This window comes from Caloenas nicobarica, chromosome 1 (genome assembly GCF_036013445.1).
Source record: "Caloenas nicobarica isolate bCalNic1 chromosome 1, bCalNic1.hap1, whole genome shotgun sequence".
Classification (NCBI taxonomy): Eukaryota; Metazoa; Chordata; class Aves; order Columbiformes; family Columbidae; genus Caloenas; species Caloenas nicobarica.
In genome coordinates this window covers 39416213-39439447 of record NC_088245.1, presented here as the reverse complement: position 1 = coordinate 39439447, position 23235 = coordinate 39416213, and the positions used below count along the sequence as shown (strand labels likewise).

General features: G+C 50.5%; 2 protein-coding genes across 3 annotated transcripts; both read left to right on the top strand.

Annotated features, from left to right (window-relative positions):
• The first annotated feature begins 603 nt into the window (after positions 1–603).
• RAC2 (Rac family small GTPase 2) lies at positions 604–10045 on the top strand. 2 transcript variants are annotated; one of them, XM_065626924.1, is made up of 7 exons: positions 604–751; positions 3736–3807; positions 5510–5627; positions 7251–7313; positions 7494–7653; positions 8894–9028; positions 9803–10045. In XM_065626924.1, the coding sequence occupies exons 1-6, from the start codon at positions 717–719 to the stop codon at positions 9022–9024; spliced, it is 579 nt and encodes a 192-aa protein (XP_065482996.1). In that variant the 5' UTR covers positions 604–716; the 3' UTR covers positions 9025–9028; positions 9803–10045. The 2 variants fall into 2 exon arrangements, with proteins under 2 accessions (XP_065482996.1, XP_065483005.1); XM_065626933.1 differs by lacking the exon at positions 9803–10045 and having other exon boundaries at positions 7494–7657; positions 8894–9022.
• A 6099-nt stretch (positions 10046–16144) lies between these two features.
• Positions 16145–17350, top strand: SSTR3 (somatostatin receptor 3). The gene has a single exon (XM_065651544.1). It carries the CDS (start codon positions 16145–16147, stop codon positions 17348–17350), a length of 1206 nt encoding a protein of 401 aa, XP_065507616.1.
• Positions 17351–23235: the final 5885 nt, after the last annotated feature.

Sequence of the window (23235 nt, the reverse complement as noted above, 5' to 3'; positions counted from 1 at the left end):
CCCACAATGCTTCTTTGTATAATACTAGTAATCTGAGCAGGTGAGGAAGTGTGGCAGGACGTTATCACCACAGGAGAGGAGGGACAGAATGGGCCATGGGGTGGCTGCTGCTTCCCAGAGGCTGCTTAACTTCCTTGTTCAGCCTCCACGTTGTTCCTTGTGACATTTTGTCATTGATGCTCAGGGACACTGGGGAGACTTGAAAAATCTTCATTGCCCTTCATCACCCCCCTAATCCTGCTTCAGATGCGCCTGCCTGTTTACACCTCCTCCAAAGTTTGGATGATAAAGAAGGGAGGGAGGAACCTACCCCTCCACTTCCTCACCCCCCTCTTCTAACCCTCGTTCAGCTTCTTGTAAATGCAGTTTGGTGCCCCCAGCCATTCACTGGGATGGGGTGGGAAGGGAGTGGGTGAAACACATGCAGAGAGAAAAAGAAAATAATCACAGCAGTCATTATCCCAACCATGAAGTCATGCACGCCCCGCCTTCAGCTAACGGCCTGGCCGCAGAGCTGCTGCTGCGGTGGGAGGGGAGGAGGGACCGGAGGGTGGTTGTGTGACTGAAGTTCCCTCTTCCACTTCCTCCCTCCCTGCAACCTGCCGCTCACGGCAGCACGAGGACTGATACCCCAATTTGCCCGTCTCTCCCCGCTGTTTGCCTTGGCCTGACTTTCCTTTGCCCCGGGCACTGTCCTCCGCCACGGGTCCAGAGACATGCAAGCCATCAAGTGTGTCGTGGTGGGAGATGGGTAGGTACCCCGCTGCTTTGCTGTGGATGCGGGGAGGGATGGGTGTTGACAAGGGATGAGAAAGAAGGTGGCTGCTTCATGGAACTTCCCCAGCTTTGCTTCTAACCTTCCACGGCCTGTGTTCCTTTCCTCGCTTGCTCTTCCCTCCCCGGGGAAGGGACCTTCCTCTGGGGAGGGTGGGGAAGAGGGTATTTTGAAGGGCATCTGCAAAAGGGGCATGGAAAGTGGACCAGATCTGTCCCGTGCACAGGAGGTGGTGGTGTTGCTGCCAGACTCAACCATGCAACCTGTAGGCAGGAGTTAGATTTAAAACACAAGAGATGTGAGCACTCTCCTGCAGTTGAATGGCTCCTTGAAAGCCATCTGCTCACTGGAGCTGACTGAGAGAGGGCACAGCACTGTGATCCTGACGAGATGTCCTCCAGTATCTCTGTGTTCAGCTTTTCTCGGCACATTTTCTCTGTACTGGAGTGTGGGGGACACTGTTTGGCAAGGGTTTTCTGTGGGCACAAGGAGGAGGAGCTCTTTCCACTGAGATAGGCACAAGTATATGCCACTTTGGGAGCAGGGGGTAACACAACCTTGTTTTCACAGCATGATGGCATCACTGCCCGTGTCCCATGATCCCTGGAAATGGCCTGATCTAAACCATCAACAATGGAGTCTACTGCTGGGCAGGAGGGATGGGGTAGACAGGGCCTCTTCTTGTCCTATGGGATGAGCAGATGTAGGGAAGGGAGGGAAGGAGAGTCCACATTTGGCATGGAGTAGGTTAATTCATTTCCCAGCTGGGATCTGGCCAGAATGTTATCTGGGGCACCTATCAGGTAGCAGATGAAGAGACATTTGCAGCAGCCCTGCTCCCCACAGTCACTTCCTCCTTCAAAACTCGCCTGGGGAAGAAGATGTCTGCAAACACAACAGTATATGTCAGACAAATTCTCAGGGACGGCGAAAGGGACAAGGAAGGACAGAGCCCCAAAATACCACTGTTACCTGTAAGAAAAGTCCCCTGGAGGCTGCAAGCTAGAGCTGGATGGACAACTTCACTGGGCATTTATCTGTTGCCTTGTTAACTCCCCCAGTTTTCCCCTCACACATTGCACCAACTCTGTAACCCCCCTTAAGGCAGCATTCCCCTCATATTGTGGCTTACCCCACGACACGTCCTGCTCTCAACTCCTCTGACTGCAACTCCTGTTAAATGTTGTCTGTCCTGTCATTTTGCTTCTCTGTACACTGAGCCTCCCCTCTCACCACCTTGCAACACAACAGTGGTCCAGTCATTCCCCTATCGCTCCAAGCTCTCGATTTACCCCCTTCACAACGCTCCCAGCCATACCAGCCATGTCACCCTCCCTCTGCTCAACCTTACTGACTACAGGACCTTCTGTTATTGCTCTGCTAAGCCCCTTGTGTTCCCCCATAGCCCCCTTCTGGTCCCATAGCCCTTCCCACCATGCATCGCTGACCTCTTAACACTCCCTGGGTTCAGTCCCAGGAAACTCCGGGTGTCGCTAGCCTCACCGCATCTTTCAATAGCTTTGCCATAACCTTCACTCCTTCACTGACCCTTAGTGCTCCTCTCTATTAACCACACTTATTCAGAACCATCCTCACTTCCATGACTGGCCACCCCGCAGCCCCATAGATCTCCCGTAGAACTTCAGGGGGCCTCCATGGCCATCCCTCAACATCTCTATGATAAGAGGGAAGCAAGAGAGCTGGGGAAAGAGAAGGGACTGAGAGAGGAGGATCTAAGACAAAGAGGTGGCAGAAGGAAGAAACAAGTGTCAGAGCACAGTGAAGAGCTCAGTTTCCTCCTCAGCTGCTCCACAGTGCAGTGACTGAGGCAGGTGCCTTGTGACCAGGGTGAAGACATCAACTTTGCCTGTCAAGGGCACACTAAAAGGCAGGGCTTCAGCTCTGCAACATCAGACTTTGCAGGTATGGCTGAGATGGTCAGTATCCCCAGCAGCAGGACTCCAGCCTTCCCCCCAGGAGAGGTGTCTCCTTCGTCCTGCAGCTGTGCTCATAGGCTGAGGCGGCAGGTTGCTTTCGCCACCTCCGTTACACACATGCTATAACAGAAGCATGGCCAGACCCTTCCAGGCCACACAGACCTGAGAAACAGCAGCCCGGCAGGAGAAGGTTTCTCCTTTCCACACCTGTCCTGGCTGCTTTGTCTTCTTCCAGTTTCTCTTTTCTTCTTCTTTCCCTCATCACAGCCTTTACCTTGCCCACAACACCTTCTCCTCCCCTTGATAGCCTGACTACTCCCTTTCCCACCTCCCTCACACCAATGCTCCCCCCCAGTCTGGACTGTGCTGCTACCCTGGCTTATTTTTGCTCACCCCAGCTGCAGTATGGGTGTGGGGAAGGCTGAGGAGAAGAGAAACACCAGCTTCTAGCTCAGAAACCTCACCAGCAGCCTCCAGCAGCCACAGGGAGAGGCAGCTTGCTGGTTGCATATGGCTCTCTCTGCGGATGCTGCTGCAGCTCTCCACAGACAAGCAAGACTGGAAGGCATTGTGGCTAAGTCCAGAAGAGGTGCTCCCAGCCCCCGGCCACAGAAGCGCTGGTGTTCAGGGGCTGTATCTGGCTGGGCTGCTTTGTCATAGCACCTGAATCAATACACCTACCCCAGCTGCGAGCCTACAGCACCATGCACACACTGAAAAATAGGTCCTCACCTCCATCTTGGAGTGGATGTGTTTTAGCTGAGTGATCTCTGTACCAGACTGTCAAAACAAGCCTTTGTGCTCAACAATAACAAACATTTCTGGGTGACATCCTGTCTTTCTTCCTGCCAGTTGCCTAACTTACGGTTATGTGCTGTCTGGTCCTGCAAATGTGTTTCTGCTTCCAGGGGTCTCCTGACAGGGCTAGATTAGAGGTGTGGAAGAATTGCCCCATCCCCATCTCACCCTAGCAAGCCTACCTGCACTACCATGACGTCCTGTTGTTTTTTATTTCTCTTCCAGAGCTGTGGGGAAAACCTGTCTCCTTATCAGCTACACCACCAATGCCTTCCCAGGAGAATACATTCCCACTGTGTGAGTGACAAGTAAACAGGTCCTGGGGTGGGTGGGAGGCATGGAAAGCAGCATGCAAAGGGGTGCAGAAACCCCTTGTTGTGCACTCTGAAGACAGGGTCTCAATCTCCATGCCAGCAGAGGAAGGGCTGCCAAACCAGCAAAGGTGCCTCTACACTTTAGATCTGTCATCTTTCATCAGAAGCACAAGTGGCCTTATAAAATCCTGGTAAAAACGGGATATTTGGGAGATAGAAAACAGCCCAAGTGTCTATCTGCCGGCTAAGTTTGCAAGCAGTAGATGGGCTCCTGCTAGGCAAAACAACCAAGCACCAGGCTACAAAAATTGGGCCAGACCCTAGAGAAGGCCATTGGCTGGACAGGGGTTCCGACTTCCTTCCTTATCCAAGGCACCCCACTGTCATTGGACTGGGTACCAATAACCCTGATGGTAAGAGTGCAAGATTCAGTTCAATGCCACAGTAGAAGCACTATGGAATCCAGAACATGTATGCGTGAGGCTGGGACAGACCTGCAAACTGTTGGAATAAGGAGCAAGCTTAGAGCTGCTTTAGTTTGAGTGGTCAGATGCACTTGTCTCCCCACAGTGCATGGGGATATGTTTGGGGATGCACACCATGCGAACTCATACCACATCACTGCGCTGTGGAATATAACTACATGCTCCCTAAGGCGGGAAAATGAGCTAAGCGCAGTGTGTCAGACTGCCAGCTCAGGTTCAGATTCCCTGAGAAGGACAGGTACAGGAAAACCTCAGAGCCTCACTTTGTTCTCCAAACCCATTTGCAATGGATGTTGCAAAAAAATGGTTCCAGCAGCAGTAACCCACCTCTTCTCAGAAGCTGGTTTGTGGAAGGGCACCATCCCTTCCTAGCATCCCTTCCTAGCAGTAAAATGGCCACCCATTTTGTGTGTCACACACCATTTCTCCTGTTTGAGGCTTGTGTCCAGACATGTGAAAGGGAGGCCATTTTGCGGTCCTGTTCTGCATGGCTTATCTTACAATGGCAGTGTATGCCATGAGCACATCCACAGGGTCTTTGCAGTGGTTCCTTCTATCACTGGTTTCCCTCGCCTTAGCCTGAAAATAAAATACAAAAGGAACAGGAAAGGAAATTTTCTAGGATGAGAGGAAGAACATCTCTATTGATTTAATATCCTTGTTTTCCTTTAAGTCTTTGCTCCCATGCATGCAATCCTGACAGCTGTTCTCAAATATTTCGTGCTGGTTGCCAAAGATTAAGGGGACATACCTTGGCATATTGGCCTCTGTTTCAGCAGGGGTGTTGAGGAGGGGTGTTGCAAGGCTCTGAGGGAGATACAGAGACATAGTTTCTTCACTTTTAAGAAGAAAGATGGGGTTTAGAGCACAAAAGTAAGAGGGGCTGCGATAGAGCAGACACAGTTGTGGGAAGGATACTGTGGAAAGAAGTGAGAAACTGAAGGATTTATGAATCTGCACACAAGGTGGTAAAGGTGGACCTGCAGCCAGGCACCTGTCCAAGACAGCTGGGTGATGGGGAGGAGGTGCTGAGTGGGAACTCTGTAAGGTGGAGGTTCACAGGAAACCAGCATCACCCAGGTGGGCTGAGAAAAGGAATCACTACCCTTTGCTCTGGAGTGTACCTAGTGAATGTCCCCTACACTACTGGAAAGGGTCCCTCTTCTCCATTTTGAGCCATAGCTTGTCTCTGCATTTCAGGTTTGATAACTATTCTGCCAACGTGATGGTTGACAGCAAGCCTGTGAACCTGGGGCTGTGGGATACTGCTGGACAAGAGGACTACGACAGGCTGAGGCCACTCTCTTACCCGCAGACGGTGGGTCACTGTTCCTCTCTAAGATATGCCTCCTTCCCCCACTGCAAAATTAACATTTGTCATAACACAGTGATAGGACTGTTCCCTCCATTCTCTTTAGTTTACTGAGAATACTTTTGTTGGTATACCAGTGTGTTGAAACCCGAAAAGTAAAAGACATCTAAGGGTATTTTTGACCTCTATCTAAACTTTATTATGGGGGTAACTTAGCAAGAAAATTGAGATCTTTGAAGATACTTATGAGCCCAGCTGACGCTGATTTCAGTGTGGGACAGATGCCTTACCCAGTCCTGGCAAAAAACCCAAAAAACAACAAACAAACAATCAAAACAACCCACACACCAAAAAACCAACCAACCAACCAAAACCCCAAACCAAACACACACACACACCACCAACAACCTACCAAATGAAAAAAACAACCAAACAAAAAAACCAACCAAACAAAAAAACAACCAAACAACCCCCCCAAGTCTCGCGAAGCTGAAGTGGCTCAGGGAATTTAGGACCCGAGGCAGGAGCTTCTCACATTCCTGTGAACCCCACTATTCTGGCTGCTGCCATTAAAAGAGATCTGATGTGTAGACACATATTTGATCTGCTGATGCTTCAACTGAGCCCACACCTCTAACAGAACAAGTGGATACCTCTCCTCAGGTACTGTATTTACCACTTTTCCACCATGTTGACAAAGTGATTTCAAGGTTTCAGAATCACCTTTCCTAGTGGATGCTGTTCTAAGCAGGCTCTTGGCAAGCTCAGAAAGACTCTGCTGTCTCAGGTGTTGGTCTGAAGGTTGCCATTGCAAGCAAAAGGGCTGGAACTGAGGGCACTACTCATTTCAGCTAGGTTCAGCCACCTAAGAGTCAGATGCTTGGTGTAAGGTGCTTGCCTAGGCTCCTTCTGCTCTTTGTACAAGCAGTTGCATTTCTCAGCAGCATGCTTACACCCACCCTGGGACACATCCCAAGGATAGGTGGGGGAACTGTTTCCAAGGTACTTGGATGTACTCCAAGGTACTTGCCTCTGACAGTTGTAGAAGTATAGAAATGTATAGGTTGGGCCCGACACCCTTGTTTTAGCTAGGTGAAGTCAGATGAAATAAATATAATGCTGAAGAGCTGGTTTGGTTTTTAATGGAAGTCTAAATTCTACCATGTTCAGGAGAATTGCTTACGTGGATAACCAGAACTCCACCTCATTTGCATCCTGCATGTGCACTTTTTGGGCTGAGCCAAGCACTGTCTCAACAGCAGGCAAAATTATTCTGGCCTGATAGCTCCCTGGTGTTCTGTGAGAAATGAGCAGGATGCTGTCAGGCCATTTCCCATGAGGATGAGTGTGCCTACCACAAAAACCCCATCCTCATAGTTAAACATTTGGCTCTTCTGATAATGGTGGCTATGGTTACCATGAGTCAGGGGAGCAAACATCCTTCTTTCCTCTAGAGGCAATTAGCAGCAGTCAGGACTGTGTTATACAGTGACAGACAGCTTTCCCCAGCATGACCCTCTGCTGCAGAGGGAAGATGCTGCCCAGCCAGCTCTTCTCTCCCTTCCCTGCCTCCTGTCATGCAATCCCACGCTCTCATCCTAACTCTGCACCATGGTTGTATGCCTACAGGACGTCTTCCTGATCTGCTTCTCCCTTGTCAGCCCGGCTTCTTATGAAAACGTCCGTGCTAAGGTGAGACAGAAGTATCCTGGTCCTTAAAGGTTGAGGAGGGTGGTCTTGCAAAGAAAGTGAGGAAGGACAAGGTGTTAGCTATCTCGCTGACATTTTTTCAGGGATGCCTCTTTGTTTCTCTCGTGCATGCCCATATGTGTGACTTTTTCTCATATCTTTGCCATTTTGCTCCCTTGCTAGTGGTTCCCCGAGGTGCGGCACCACTGCCCTAGCACACCCATCATCCTTGTGGGCACAAAGCTGGATCTTCGTGATGACAAGGACACCATTGAGAAGCTGAAGGAGAAGAAGCTATCCCCCATTACATATCCTCAGGGCCTTGCTCTGGCCAAGGAAATTGGTATGTGCTTGGGACAGCATCTTGGACCTAGTGAAGGGCAAGAAGCGTAAGATATGGTCTTCCCCTCAACCTAATGAGGCTTCCTTAGAGGTATCTCACAGTGAGGGACACACGGAGACACTTCAATATTCATGGAACAAAGTGCACTTCAGGAGGGAGACCTGCCCCTTGAGAAAGCCTCAACCCCTCAAGCCTCTGTTTTCTGCCTTTCTTTGGCCACCATCCACCACATACACACACACAAATATACATTTGTATATTCCCCTCCCCTTTTACTCTGCTCTTTCTATCTGGGCCAATATTCTTCTGTGAAAGCCGCAGCTGCTCTGTGGGCAGAGGCCTCTCCTCCACATCCGGAAAGAGGCGGAAGACTGAGTTTTCTAACATCTCTCAGGAAGAACTGCAACTGCAGCTTCCCATCCCGGCCTTCGACTACCAGGGCTTGTACATGCAACCCCGGAACTCATGTCTCATCCCACTATTCACCTCAGAGGCATCAGCTCCCTTCTGTATTGTGAAACAAGCACAAATGCCCGTTCCAGGTAATCTGTCTTCTCAGATGTAGCATGCAGAGGCAGCAGAGAGGGTGGGAAACACAGCTCGAGGGAAAAGTTTTCAATCAAGAATTCAGAGGAGAGGGTGTCTGACCAGGGAACAAAGCTAGCCTCACACGATGGCTCTGCTCTGGCTACAAGGGTGGAGAACAGGTAAACTCTGGTCTCATACAGCTGGCAAGCTTTGCCCTGAAGTCAAGACTGCCTGGGTGAGTGAAGTGTGTCCTGACAATGCTCAACACCTGAGCTGTGTTTATTCAATTCAGGCAAGATCCAGGTGCCTTGCTCTTCAGCACAAGGTTTCTGAGAATTTAGAGGTGCAGAGTCCCAAAAGGGAGGTGCCACATGATTTGAGATGCCACCAAATATGCTTGACACTCAAACCCTGAGGAGACTTGAGACCTCATCTCAAGATGAGACTGAGGGAGTGTTTAGGTGGTGTGTATATGCTTCAGGACACTGTAAAATGGGCACTGAGGAAGGAGGGTGTTGTGGCTGTAAGATGATATGAGCCAGAAACCTACCAGTGGTACAGGCACATGCATCCCTTCCTGCTTGATGTGATCTGTAGTATTCCTCCTGCATGTTTCTCTTCTGAGGACCCTCTGCAGCAGACTCATGGGTACCCCCACTGCCTACCCCAGTTCTCTTCCTCCCTATTACAGCACCTGCTTTCCTCCCAACAGACTCTGTGAAATACCTCGAATGCTCGGCTTTGACCCAGCGTGGCCTCAAGACAGTGTTTGACGAGGCCATCCGAGCAGTCCTCTGTCCGCAGCCCACCCGGACAAAGAAACGAGTGTGCAGCCTCCTCTAAGCAAGTAAGTCTGAAAGGATCCTGGGGAGTGACACCAGCGGCGCTTTCCTGCTCCCGAAACGTCACAGCCACTGGGTTCCTATGACCTGCTGTTCCTGGTGGGATGGGTCAGCCTCAGAGACTGAGAGACAGCAGTCCTGCCTGGGGAAAGGACAGGACATGGTATGGTGGAGCACATGGATCCCTGAACCACGTCCCCCGTCCTTGCTGCCTGCCCGTGGGCAGGTTTTCCCCTGGCCTCCTGGTGCATGGTCGCCCAGGGTTTTCCACCTCTGTCCTCACAGAGGACAACTGTCTGTCACCTTCTGCCACAGAGGGAACTGTGTCCAGGCTACCCTGGGAATGACTTGCTATGAGAGCTGTGAAGCCACGGCTCTTGTCTATAGAAAAAGAAAAAAAAAAAAAAAAAAAAGAAGGCAAAAAAAGCTGTTCCTTATTCATAGTAGTTGCCCAATGACCCTTCCTCTTACCAGGCCCTGCTCACCTCCATGGGGGGTTTTATGTTGCTGTTCATTGGCAGGCAGCAGCTTCTCCCCCAGGTCTCCTTTATTCCTCCTATTTTCCTAACCTGCCCTTCCCCTTTAACTCAAGGCAGGAGAGGGAGGAGAGAGGCTTCAGGATGAGAGGCAAAGCTGTCCAGAACCTGATGAGAGAGAAGTGAGAGCTTTCTTGCTGGGATCCTGCCCCTTTGTTCTCCCACTACCACCAGGACAGAGGGAGGGAGAGAAAGGAAATAGCCGAGATGTTTTCATGAGGTCTGTCATGTTTTTGGCTACAGATTCCAGCCCCATCCTGATGCCAGGCTCTGCCCAGCACACAGGAGAGTGATGGCTCCAGCATCGCAGAGATCAGTACTTTGTGGCAGTCACTGCGCTTTTTACTTCGTCTGGCTTGAAAGACTCTTATGGGTCTGTAGCACTGGTTTGTCTGTTTGCACAACTTCCCCACACTCTCCCCACCCCAGCTGCCCCTTCCCTTCCCCACCAACCCCCCAGGTTACAACGTAGTGAATAAGACCCAATAAAGAGACCATACGTTCTTGCCATGCCTGTGATGTGTTGTGCCTTGGGGAGACACAGCCCTGAACAGTGAGCAACAGGACAGCTGGGTTGGAGGCACCTGCCAGCTGTGACAACCCAGGCAGAGCTTGGTACCAGGAAGCCCCAACCACTATAAGATGAAGACATGAGGCCTGATTCATGCACTGAGTTGCTATGTTCTCAGCTGAGTCCCCTGAAGTCCTCAGAAAGGTGCAAATATCATGTGCCAGCCAAAGGCAGTGGGGTGATTACACCTCAACTTTTGCCCTTCTTCCTCTCAGCCTCCATATGTTAGAAGGAGAAGTTGTCTCCCCTGGAGGACACAAAGAGGATGAGATGCAGGCTTTGGGAGGGGACACACAGGCCCAGACTTCTCTCTGTGGGGGCTGCCCCTGCAGATTGCTGGGGACACCTTTTCACCAAAACATTTCTGCATTAACTCTCTTAAGCTCACGTCACAGGCAGTCATAGCGGTACCAGCACTCACACTGCCAGGCACAGGCAGAGCAAGAATAGGAAGGGGGAGGGTGAGGAAAAAAAATAAAAGAGCGAGGAATGAGTCACCAGTCCAGACAAATTGCCTCTAAGTCACTAAAATTAAGCAGAAGAGAGTGGTCCCAGTGGTACTATGGATCTGGCAGCTGTGAGCACCTGCCTTCCTGATGCATTGCAGGGACTTGAGAGGAAGAAGTGTTACAGGGTGGCTGCTACTGACACAGCTTGTGGGTGGGAGGAGGGCTCAGGGTGTAATGATTGGCACCAAAAAATCCTGCAGTCCTAGGAGGGCATAAAGAAACTGTGAAGTTGAGCCAGCTTGCCACTCCCTGATGCAGCACCACTTCTGAGTTTCAAAGGCTGCTTCCTGCACTGAGGAAGTGCATGGCTAGCATCAGCAACAACCCACAACAGTGAAGCCCCTCTCATATCCTGCTGCCAGGGAAATTTCTGAAAATTCAGTTCATGGTAGGATCTGAGTAAGACAGTTAATTCAGTGAAGTGACACATTACCCACTGATAACATCCAGAGCTACCCTGGAGGACATCCTGTGGCAGCAAGCTCCACAAATGTCTGCACTGCTGCCGGATGAATTGCCCAAGCCCCATTCAAACATAACGTAAATTGTGTCAACCTAAGTCCAGAATAGCATATGTGAGCATATACCTGTGGAAGGGCAAGGGACACAAAGCCCTTAAGACAGGGATCTAGCCTCCCTTAAACATACTAAACATTACTCAAACCAATTAATTCCCAGTGCATTATTACTTCCTTTCCAGTTTTCAAGCCTCGGCTTTTTCTTTCTCAGTCTGCCCTGTCCTGTGTCACATACAGCAATGCAGAGAGAAGCTCGCCACTTGCATAGAAGAAAATTCATATATCTGCTACCTGTGGAGGTGCACAGGCTGAGCTCTCCTTCCAACACCATTCAAACAGGTCGTGCAACCCTGTTGGAGCTGAGGCAGAGAATGGACCTGGACTCTGAGCACTGAGGAAGCGAGCTGCAGACCTGGAAGTTGTGACCCTATAACTGAGCTTACACCAACAAGTCCTGCAAGGTGCAGATGGCCCAGGTAGAGCTCTGCTGTTGCATGGCTCTGTTACTTCTAAGATATGAGCTCGGGGGCTCCTTATATGCTGCTGCAGATACCTGTCCTGCTGTGACAAAGATAGCCACTGGGTGCTGCCCATGCCATTCCTTCTCCACTGAGGCCTCATCTCTCCTGCATTTCTTCAGACATTGCTGTGACCAAGATCTAGGCTAAGGTATTCTGACAGCTTTGAAGCCCCATACTGCCTTCACCTGTTCACCTTTTGGCAGCACTGGCTGCACATAAAATTCCTGACACAGATTTGGAAGGCCAGGTTTTAGACCCTGGCTATGTTCTGCTCACAGAGATACTCCCTACTTCTGTTAAGTCTGGAACTGGTCCTGGGAACTCAAATGCTCATAGCAGCAGTGCTAAATGTCAAGATCTGGGTGACTGCACAGCACAAGGAGTCACTGATGCTGGCTGCAGGGCAGGGAAGGGGATGAGGACCGCAGAAAAGCCCTTTGTGCAGGGAATGGGATGGGGAAATCCTAATTTCCTTCCTGGGAAAACTGCTCACACGAAGGAGCTTCATTTCTTGCCCTGCCCATTTCTTCTGGATCCAGTCCTTGCAGCAGACAATAAATTTGGTAGGAGAGTTGGGGGCTGTTGAACTGGAGCTTTTTTCGTAAAGATGGTGCAAAAGACATGAGGTTGTGTGTGGAGCCCGGAGAGGGAGTTGAGACAGACAGACCCCCTATTTGCCCATCTGCCCTCAGCTCCATCCATGTGGAGATGCTCATAGGGAAGAACAGAAGGGAGAAGGGTTTGTGTGCTCAGCATCCATCCCTGTTTCTGAGCATCTTGACAGCCAGAAGGCTTTGCCGTGTCCCTGCAGCTCTGAGCAGCACCGGTACTGCACGCAGGATCCTCGAAACAAGGAGCCGGTGAGCCGAGGGGAGCACCATCCCCCGCCCCGCCACGCCGCTCTCCCACCGCACGGCTGCTCTCTGCAACCCTCTCTTCTCTCCCTCTCCACTGTCCCCAGCCTCTTCTACCGCACTCCCCATCCCTCCATCCTCCGTTCCTCTACGCTCCCCCTCTCCCATTGCCCCTCTCCTGCACTCCCCCCCACCTCTTTTATCTTCCATCCCGTCGCTCCCCCCGCTCCTCTCCCTTTTCCTGCCCTATCGTCCATCCCCCGCTTCTGCCTCTCCTGCCGGTGTTTCCGTGCGTGGCGGCGATTGGCTGCCGGTATCCGTCCCCCCGGTAGCCGCCGCTCTGCTCCGGCTGCCCCGGCCCGGCGGACGCGCCCCCTCTCCCTCAGATGGCGAGGGGACCGCGGGGCAGGGACCCGCCGGCCCGAGGCTGAGGGACCGCGCAGCCCCGGGCGGACGCCAGCCCGGCCGCCGGCCACCTGCGGGGCACGGGAGTGGGCCCCCGTCCCACGCCAGTCACGGAGAAGGGGGCGATGGGCAGGTCAAGGAAGAAGGACTTGCGTCCCCGGTAGTGCGTGGTGGGACCTGCTCCCTCCTGAGACTGCTTTGCTCAATTGCTTTTAAAGAAAGGGGAAGGGGAAAAATATGACACGGATTCTCCTGGTGAATCAGAGGAAAATGTACATCCCAACGACACGTAAGTACCAGGCGGCTCTGCCTGCTCTTCCCAGATGTCTCCCGCGTGCTTGAGTCCATGCAGAAGTTAACTCTGCAGTCCCAGAGAAGGAAATCTGCAGGGGCAGTCCTGAGCTGGGACAGGGCCATGGGAAACAAGGCGGACAGGAGGGGAGGGTGGCAAGAGGGTTGTGGGTTACTGGACTCTCTGGTCCCTTGCAGCTTTTATTCCTGATTTGTAAGCAGCTCAGCTCTTAGCATCCACCTCCTCCTCCCATTCAATGCAGAAACATACACTTTTTCTTTTTTTCCCTAAAGAAAACGGAGGCACCAATTTACCTCCTTCCCTCTGCTCTCCACATATATGGACCAGGTATATTCTGGCAGCACCTATTACGGGATCCCAAGCATCTTGCAACAGGTGTTCTCCTCATCAGTGGTGACAGACCCCCCAAGCAGATGCCAACACATTTTAAGTCTGAGGCAAATCAACTCCTGCCTATGCACGTGCTGCCGAAGCAGCCATCAGAGTGGATCCAACCCAGATAAAGCACTGGTGTCCAGTGGTCGCTCTGTCAAACTAGCCAAAATATGTGATACGGTGTTTGAGTTGGTAGGTGGTACTTGACAAAGTTAAAATGGTACAAGCAGACCATGCTTGCTTAAAGATGAAGTTTCTTCACTGCAGGTCTCTGAGCAGGAGAATGAGTTTATAGCAAAACAGTACTCTGTTGCGTGCCTTGGCATTTTTTATAGGGCTTTTGGAGCCCTGGAGCTGGGTTTACTGTATTGCTAAGCCACAGCCTGAGCAATCATCTTTGAGGTCTAGACCCCAGATACTTCTTCAAATGCTCTTCAGTCCCAGCATGAATGTCCCCATCCATATTTGACTTTTGTGGGGCTCTGTGTCCAAATGCTTCTTTTTTGGAAATTTGTTTGCATGCAGGAGGAACATCCAAAGTGATTCCTAACTATGTCCCCACCTTATAGAAGATCATCACTTTGTGAACATACTGTTCTGGTCTCTGCCACCCTTTGCAGCCATCTTTGTCCCCAGAGCAGCCACTGCCCTCCCCTTTCCTCCAACAAGTGACATGTGTCACCGGAACAACACTGGAAAAATATGTCAGAGAAAAGATCCTGGAGTTTAGAAACAGAGTTTCAAATAACTTCCTACTCTGACCATTCATCACAGCCCCAAGAGATGGGCTTCTATCAGTACAGTGTGTCACAGCCCTAGGCATCTGAAAATAAAGAGAGTCTAAACAATTCCAGTCCTTCAAAGTATATTTGACTATAACAGGAAACAGTTATGCAATAACCTGTAGAAATGGCCTTAAGACATAGTTGCCCAATTGTGGTTTTTGGGGGTCTATCAGATGAGGTTCTTTCAGCATAAGATTTGATACACCTGTGGAATCTGTTGGATTTACCTATCTGATGTTCAAGGAATCCATCCAAAGCTCAGACCTCCCCCAAGGTTTTCAGAAGCTGGAGTGACATCTACAAAAAAGAATAAATGCTGTAATATCAAGACATGTGTGAACAAAGTTGTGGTGCTACAGAGAATTGCACCTGGGAGAAAAGTCTCTGGAGTGTTAAGTGAAAGTAGTTAATATTGGGAGTCCTTTCCTTTGAGATTCTCAGGTTTTATTTCAATAACACAGAAGCTTCAGAGCCCTAAGAGATTTTTTAGGATGGGTGAAAGAGAGCCTCAGGGTCCCTGTTCTCTTCCACCAAGTCATCCTCACTTCCAAGGAGCTAGTTCATCAAAAGAGTGACCCTGCCAGTCCACAATTCCAGAAAATTTTGCCATAGCCCAGCTGATCCTGAAAGCATCACAAATCTCCCCTGCATAAGCTTTGCCAGAGTGTCTCTGGTCTGCAGTATATGCTGGACTCTGTCACGCACATATCTGGAGCCCTGACAAAAAACAAAAGGCACGTCCTTCCCTTTTCTGTCTCTTCTCTCCCTGCAGCTTCTCACCCAGTGTCAGCAGTGAGCTGGTGGAGAGTGGAAAGCTTGTTTGTTCAAGGCTTTCTCTGAGTGAGCTGAGCACTGTTTCCATGCCAAACCCTGACGTGATGGGCAATTGGGCACCTCAGATTAGGAGGGCTGGGACACTGTTTTGGTGTTGCAAACAGCTGGAGCAGGCAAAGCCTCTTCCATTAGCAATATGTTGCAAGGTGCAGAAGGAGAGAGAAAACAAGAGAAAGAGACAAGAGAGAGATCTGGATGGATCTCTTTTTGTGTACCCAGAATAATCTGGCTCTTCCTTTACTCTCAAACTGACATAACACAAACCAGCTACCTTCCAGCTCAGATGTTGAGCTCAGCCTCTGGGTTTGGGTTGAGAGTGGAGATGCTTTCGTTTCTGCTGGTGGGGCTAACAACCCCATAACCTGCCCAGTCAAAAAAGAGCTTCAGCAGTCAGGAGGATACTCAGTGAATGGGGGAGCCAGAGTTGAAATAGCATTTTGTCACTGGATGCTCTTCCCTCTTTCGTTTGTAAGGCACCTGCCATTCATAAATAAGAATCAGCCCCCTGGTGACTATGTCCTCAGTATTGGAGCCATTAGCAGAAAATGAAAAATTTCCCTGTCCCTATCGTAGTCTGTGGTTCTTTTCCCAGAGAATCTTTCCCTACGGGAGAGGATCCACTGGCCCACATTGAGACACATCCATGCTCACTGTGCCTTCCAGGTCTAGATGGAGTCAATATTGTCCTACATCTTTCAGTGGCTGCCAGCATCCACAAACTCACCTTGACTTCCCATGCCTGTCCATACCTACACACAGTTAATGTGGAGATTTTACCTGTGACTTGCCCAGCTGATATGTCCCCAGTATCTATGACTTTTTTTGTCTCTTCTTCTCACCTCCAGATTGGTAACTGACCCTGCAAGGACACTATCTCCCACCGTCTTCCCTGCCTTTGCTATGGACACTTCTGCTTTCAGTCTCCCCACACCAGCAGTGTCAGAGGAGAAGAATGTCTCTGGCAGCTGGGCAGGCTTCACCACCCCCAATGGCTCCACCACCACCAGCCCTGGTGTGGTTGTCAGCGGTGTCCTCATCCCCCTGGTCTACCTCATTGTCTGCGTGGTGGGGCTGGTTGGGAATTCTCTGGTCATTTATGTGGTCCTGCGTCACTCTGTCAGCGAGTCGGTGACCAACGTCTACATCTTGAATCTGGCTCTAGCTGATGAGCTCTTCATGCTGGGCCTGCCTTTTCTGGCCGCACAAAATGCCCTGTCCTACTGGCCATTTGGGTCTTTCATGTGCCGCTTGGTGATGGCTGTGGATGCCATCAACCAGTTCACGAGCATCTTCTGCCTGACAGTGATGAGTGTGGATCGCTACCTGGCTGTGGTCCACCCAGGGAAGTCCTCCAAATGGCGGACTGCACGGGTGGCCAAGGCTGTGAGTGCAACTGTGTGGGTGCTCTCTTCCGTGGTGGTGCTGCCAGTGGTGGTTTTCTCAAATGTCCCCTTAGGGATGAGCACATGCCACATTCAGTGGCCAGAGCCTGCCTCAGTGTGGAGAGCTGGCTTCATCGTCTACACTGCCACCCTGGGGTTCTTTGGGCCACTGCTGGTGATTTGTCTCTGCTACCTTCTTATTGTAGTGAAGGTACGTTCCTCTGGCAGGCGGGTGAGGGCTCTGTCCTCCAAGCACAAGCTTTCAGAGCGCAGGGTGACTCGCATGGTGGTGGCTGTTGTGGCTGTCTTTGTCCTTTGCTGGCTCCCCTTCTACGTCCTCAACATAATCAATGTCGTCTGCCCACTGCCGGAGGAGCCGTCCCTCTTTGGTGTCTACTTCCTCGTGGTGGTGCTGCCGTACGCCAACAGCTGTGCCAATCCTATCATCTATGGCTTCCTCTCCTACCGCTTCAAGCAGGGCTTCCGCAGGGCCATCTTCAGGCCGTCCCGCCGAGTCCAGAGCCAGGAGGTACCACCATGTCCCCCAGAGAAGACTGATGATGAAGGGGAAGAGGGTGAGATCAGCAAGATCACTCAGAATGGTAATGACAGGCAGGAACACCCTCTAAGCAGTAGGGAAAGAGAAAGCAACGAGCAAAAAACACTCCCCGAGGAGCCTGTGGGATGTGAAAAGAGCAACAACTTGCATGTCAGTTATTTATGATGAAAAGGATGGTGCAGGGGAAAGAGATATTGGGATCCTCTTCACCTTCTGTGATTTACCAACTCAAAGGCGAAGGGAGAGGTTGATACAAGAGAATATTTAAGGCCAAGACTCTGCTTAAAGACCAATAGGGCTCCATGAGCTTGGGAAATAAGCAAGGCACTGTTCTTGGCTTCTGAAGGGACACCTGCAGTTTGTGTGATACCAGGTAAAGGAAGGACGGGATCCAGGGAGAGATGAAGAAATAATGGGCACTGACAGTATGAAGAGAGCAAGGTCAGCCCTAGACTGCAGGATTCATCCTTAAATCATCCAGCTGCGAAGGGCATCAGCCGCCATCTGACTGTGGCACCTCAAGGAAGTCCTTAAAATGGCATACACAACATGTGCCATTGAAGATCTCAAATAGGCATCCCAGTGCTTTGGTTATCTTCCTTATAAACATGAGAAGCAGTTTACCCTAAAGGAAGAACAGGAAGAAAAATGTCTGGAGCTAAGACATACCAGCTTCTCTCCAATAAGTCTTGGGGACACCTTCCCTACCCATGCTGGTCCTGGTTGGAGACCACTCTGACTGCTCAAAGTCTCCTGTTTCTTTCCAGGGCTTTCATGGACTCTGGACAGGCTGATGAGACTTGCCTGGGAGAACAAATGGGACAATTCTTTCCTGAACCTCGCACTCTCCAGGGTTCTCCTGGTGCCTCTGCACCCTGGTGGAAGGTGTAACAAGGATAGAGAAGATGACAATGAGGCATGGGTTGGAGGTAGGGTTTCTTACAAGCTGAAATGCCCTTCCCCTTTTCCTCTCCCTAAGCCTTACTGTGAATAAACAAAAAGCCTTTGCACTTAAAAGGTCAGCTGGCCAGAACCATTCTGTGTGTTTAGGGGAGGGAGGGTGCTATAGATTTGGCTCTCCTGAGAAGACACAATGTCTTTGAGATGAGTTGGTCTTTGGACGGAGTAATGTTTAGCTGGTACAGGAGATCAAGGATGGGGGCAGAGAGCAGAGGGAGGTTGTGGGATCTCCAGTGCGTGAATTAATTTGTCTTATGGGAAATAATACGGTACTTGGCTCAGGATGGAGAAGAAATGATGTGTCTGCATGTGTACAAAGGTGGCTGTATGTGAAGTTTGATCACTAGACTGTAGGAATGGCTGAACATGGTCAGAGGTGGAGGAGCCAGTGCTGGTGGGAGTTGTGTGGGGGTTGGGCACTGATGCCAATCTGTGTGTGGCTGTGGGGTGTTCATATAATGTGTACAAATGTAGACAAGGGGGTCTGTGTGTGTATAAGCATATACGAACACAGATGAGGGAGTGTGTTTGTGTAATTGTGGGATGTCTAAGTGTAGATATGGTTGTGGCAGCACACAAGTACATATGGGAATGTGTGCGCACGTGTGAGTGCTTGGGTGAGGATGTGTGTTGCTGCGAGTGGTAGATGAGTGTTGCTTGTGTGCATTGGTTGTTGGAGGGAAGTTGTAGGTGGGCCTGTCTGAGTGTGCAGGCTAGAGGAGCAGCCACATACATTTGTACTTTGGCTTCATTCCTGCAGGATCTACTAAATGTCTGTCCCCGCACCTTGAACTTCTCCATGAATGCTGTTGCTAAGCTACAGCCACCAAGAAGACTGTCATACCAGAGCCCTTGGCTATATCTGGGCACTTTTCTCCACAAATAGTTTTGACAAATGGGAAGGCAGCATCCACCAGGAGAATCCATGCCTCCCTGAGGTCAGGAGATGTTGGAGGAGGCAGTCCATGGAGGGTCAGTGACAAGAGCTGGCTGGGTGATGGAAAGGTATCTCACAGGTAACTTGAGAGAAAGTATAAGGTAGGAAGGGATGGCATGGGGCCAGGTGTGCTGGGACAGAAGACAAAAGCCCTGGACTGGGAAGCAGAACAAGCTGCAGCAGCTGAGGATGATAGGGACAGAATCACTATATGAGGAAGCAAGAGACAAGGTCACCCAAAGGTGATCTGAGAAGAAGTGAAGGCCTGGTAGCCATCGGGAACTAGAGAGCACGACACCGGAGTTTGGAAAAAGACTGTAGCAGAGCATCAGGTGAGGAGACATGTTCTAGCCAGGCCACAGAGCAGAGAGGGTGTGAGGAGGGACTACAAACATGACCAAGCAAAAGACATTCAGCTGTGCTCTCAGCCACTGGTACAGCCATCACCTCCCTGACAGAGGTGATGATTGTCCCTATGAATCCTCCATCCTCTTGGTTGGTCTTTGAGCCTGGGATGCTGGTGCCAAGCCATCCTTGCCTGTAGACTTATGATCTGAGCTACCAGCAATACCACACAGCTACTGCTTTGCTCCTCTTACAGAGTGTGTTTGCTCCTCCGAGTGTGAGCAATCAGACATCCAGGAGTGCTGGCTCAACACATGGGCAAAAGAAAGCACTTGGTAGTCAGTTTCTAACCTCTGCTACCTCTTCACATCTCCTCCTTCGATCCCTGCACCAGCTGCCCACACCGTGGGCCTCAGTGAGAAAAACAGCCAAAATATTCACGGATGTGGGATACACAGTCTGTTGGACTAAAGAAGTATCTTTTTTTTTTTTTTTTTTCACTTGGGGAGCTACCGCATCCAGTGGACAAAGCACAGTCAAGAGATCCCAGAAAAATGAACTGCCAAAGTTCCTGCCTCTATATGGGGCAACAAACACTAGGAAGATTAAAAGGTCTGGTTACCGAGTGGTCAGCTAGATGGACAAGACAGTACTTTACATGGGGATCTGTTTTGCTCCTCTTGCAGTGAGGAACAGGGCAAGGTGAATGCTGGGCACCACTGGCAGAGCAATCACTGCAGGGCAAAGGAGAGATGGTACTAGCTGGGCAGCATGGTCATGGCTGATGACCAGGTGCTGAAGAAGGTATGTGACAGTGAATGAGTACCTTGCAGGAGGCGGATCAGATGGGTGGGGGCCAGATATCAAAAGGGTTTTGTTCTCCAGAGGGGCTGCCCAGCAGCCTTGGGGAGGTGGGGGAGTTCCCTGGCTGCCAACACACTCACCAGAGATGTTCTCCTTCACCAAAGAATTGAGCTGAGGCTTCACTTCGCAGCCCTTTGCAGCTCCATCTGCTGCACGTCACCACTCAAGAAACTCCACTGACTGGTTGGCTTCTTAAAATACCTACATCTCTGAAGAGCCCAAGCACTGCAATGCCAGTGCTGAGCAAACGCGCCAAGGAGACGTCAGTGTGATACATGGAGTCTGAGCCCACTAGCAAGGCAGCTCTGCAGGGGACCTTGCTGGGAAAAACCAAAATGTTTTCTGGGGAGACCTGCAGAATACTGAAGACCTTTCGTTTAAATAGGAGTTTAAAACAAAAGCATCAGAAGTATAATATTTTTCTGTCTTGTGTTTTCTTCTCCCGCCCTACGCTGCACCCTATTCTTCAGTAATAAATTGGGGGAAAAAATGCAGGTGAATAAGACTGGAGGAGGGAAAAGAAAAAGGTTGTTATTTTTTTTTTGTCTGAAACTACTGAGGAGAAAATAAGCGCTACAAAATTCTGGAAAGTATCATCATTGATTAAAAGGCTGTTTTTCATAGGAACAGACGTTTGGAATCACGGACAGTACCTCACCACCTCTGACCCCTGCCGCTGTCCTCAGCTCTGTCTCCCTCCTGGTGCATCCCCAGCTTTCTCTGTGGTAATAGCATTACTCTGACTGCCCTTGGGATCCCTCTCCTATTGATGGTGTGGATGACTCTGGGCAACCTAGAGGCCACCGGGATTATGCACAGTGGCTAAGTGAAATTCTGGCTGGTGTTCAGTGGGATTTGTTCCAGTCGTATGTGGAAATGGATTTTTCTATTCTGGGTGCAGAAACAGAGATAAGGGCTCCATCAAGCCCTGTGCTGCATAAAAGGTTTTATTCTCATCACGTAGAGATCAGAGCTGCAGGACTAGAAAAGGCCGCAATGGTTTCAGCAGCATTGTGCAATGCCTCTTTCCAGCAAATGTTTGATCACAGACAGAGTGTTAGAGGCACGGAGAGCCCATTCTGCCAGCTGCTCAGAGAGTTTGTATGCACATGTCAGAGCGCACAACAGCAGATATAGAGAGGCATATGTATGTGATGTGTACGCATGCATATAAATGAGTCTTTATGTGATTTCATTTGTGTATGTGTGGGTACACGTGACCGTGTGAATGTGTATAAATATATATACATATTCATGTCTGTGGGTGCTTTGATTCGAGTATATCTATGTGTGCGTGAGACCATATGTGGCCACCCACACAGATGCATGCACACCTAGACATGCCTGTACCTCTTGGCCTAAACATGAATGCAGGAACATACCACACACAGCCCACACGTAAGCTAAAACTGGGAGATGACAAATTGACCTTGCAAATGACCCTGCCCACACACAGACCCACCATACACACACACCCAAGCATGTTCCCGCCAGCCCAACAGTGGCCTGGGGGAGCTTTGGACCCACTCAGTGTGACCCTTCTGCTCTGTGATGGATCCTCAGGAGAGAAACTGGAAGGGCACTGAGTGGCGACTGGGGAGGGGTTTCAGGGTAGAGAGGCGAGGGTACGATTCCTGGCTGTTACTAACACAGCCCACACTTAATGTCATTTGAAGCCGTTGTTAGGGAGCTGCTGTATTTGTCATCAGCAGGGAAACACAGCAGCTCAGCTCAGGCAACAGCAAAACTGTCCAGGACACATTCTGCTTCAGCTGCTACAGGAGGATGGAACAAGGGCATGTGGGGAGGGGGCAGGAAGCACTTAATCAGTTGTTGAAATTGGGGAGCTGCTAGGAAAAAGAGGCAGAGAGATACAAGAAAGGGAAATACTGCTGAGAAGATGATGTTCCTGACTCTCTTGAGGATGCAACAGAGAATTGAAATGCTTTATCTGCTCGAACAAGTGGAAAATATGCAAATATTTGCTCATGAAAACTTAGTGTTCTTTGCCTTCCCAAGCATAAAATATGCAAACGCCACACACAACGCAGCCGGCTCACTCAGCTCTCACTCTTACCACATCATGCACAAACACACACACTCACACACACCCAGCACATCAATGCAGCCAGCTAAAGAGATGTGCCTGGGCTGCAGTATGTCCTTCTATATATGACAAACAGGACTGTATGGGAAGGAACAACCAACAGTAAGACAAGGGGTAATGGGTTCAAGCTGGAACACAAGAGGTTCCACTTAAATTTGAGAAGAAACTTCTTCTCAGTGAGGGTGACAGAACACTGGAACAGGCTGCCCAGGGAGGTTGTGGATTCTCCTTCTCTGGAGACATTCAAAACCCGCCTGGACGCCTTCCTGTGTAACCTCACCTAGGTGTTCCTGCTCTGGCAGGGGGATTGGACTAGATGATCTTTCGAGGTCCCTTCCAATCCCTAACATTCTGTGATTCTGTGATTCTGTGAAATACATATGCTTTGACTGATGGCATGTCTCAGATTGCCCAGATAGGTGGTAGATGCTAAATCCCTGGAAACATTCAAGGCCAGGCTGGACAGGGCTCTGAGCAACCTGATCTAGTTGAAGATGTCCCTGCTCATTGCAGGGGGATTGGACTAGATGACCTTTGAAGGTCCCTTCCAACCCAAACTATTCTGTGATTCTGTGAACTGTGCACGCACAGACGGTGCCCCATCACCTTTTCCTTCGGCGGTCTTTAACCAGAGAAGCTGCCAAGTTGTGAGCGGGGGTTTGCAGAGAGGACAGAAGAAGGTGAGCCCACCCAAGTCAGCAACCCGCCCTCGGCCACAAGTGCGACCCGTCGGCGGGACAAGCGGGCCGCCCGCCCTTTGCAGGCAGCCGGGCGGCGCCGGGGCCGGGAGGAGGCGGAGCGGGGAGCGGGGCGCTGCGCGGCAGGTCCTGCAGGGGG

Bases quoted from the DNA above. Each gene is read 5' to 3' on its own strand.
- RAC2 (XM_065626924.1), top strand. From the start codon at position 717: ATGCAAGCCATCAAGTGTGTCGTGGTGGGAGATGG. The intron at 3,808-5,509 runs GTGAGTGACAAG...TCTGCATTTCAG, and splicing joins GGAGAATACATTCCCACTGT to GTTTGATAACTATTCTGCCA. The intron at 7,314-7,493 runs GTGAGACAGAAG...CTCCCTTGCTAG, and splicing joins ATGAAAACGTCCGTGCTAAG to TGGTTCCCCGAGGTGCGGCA.
- SSTR3 (XM_065651544.1), top strand. From the start codon at position 16,145: ATGGACACTTCTGCTTTCAGTCTCCCCACACCAGCAGTGTCAGAGGAG.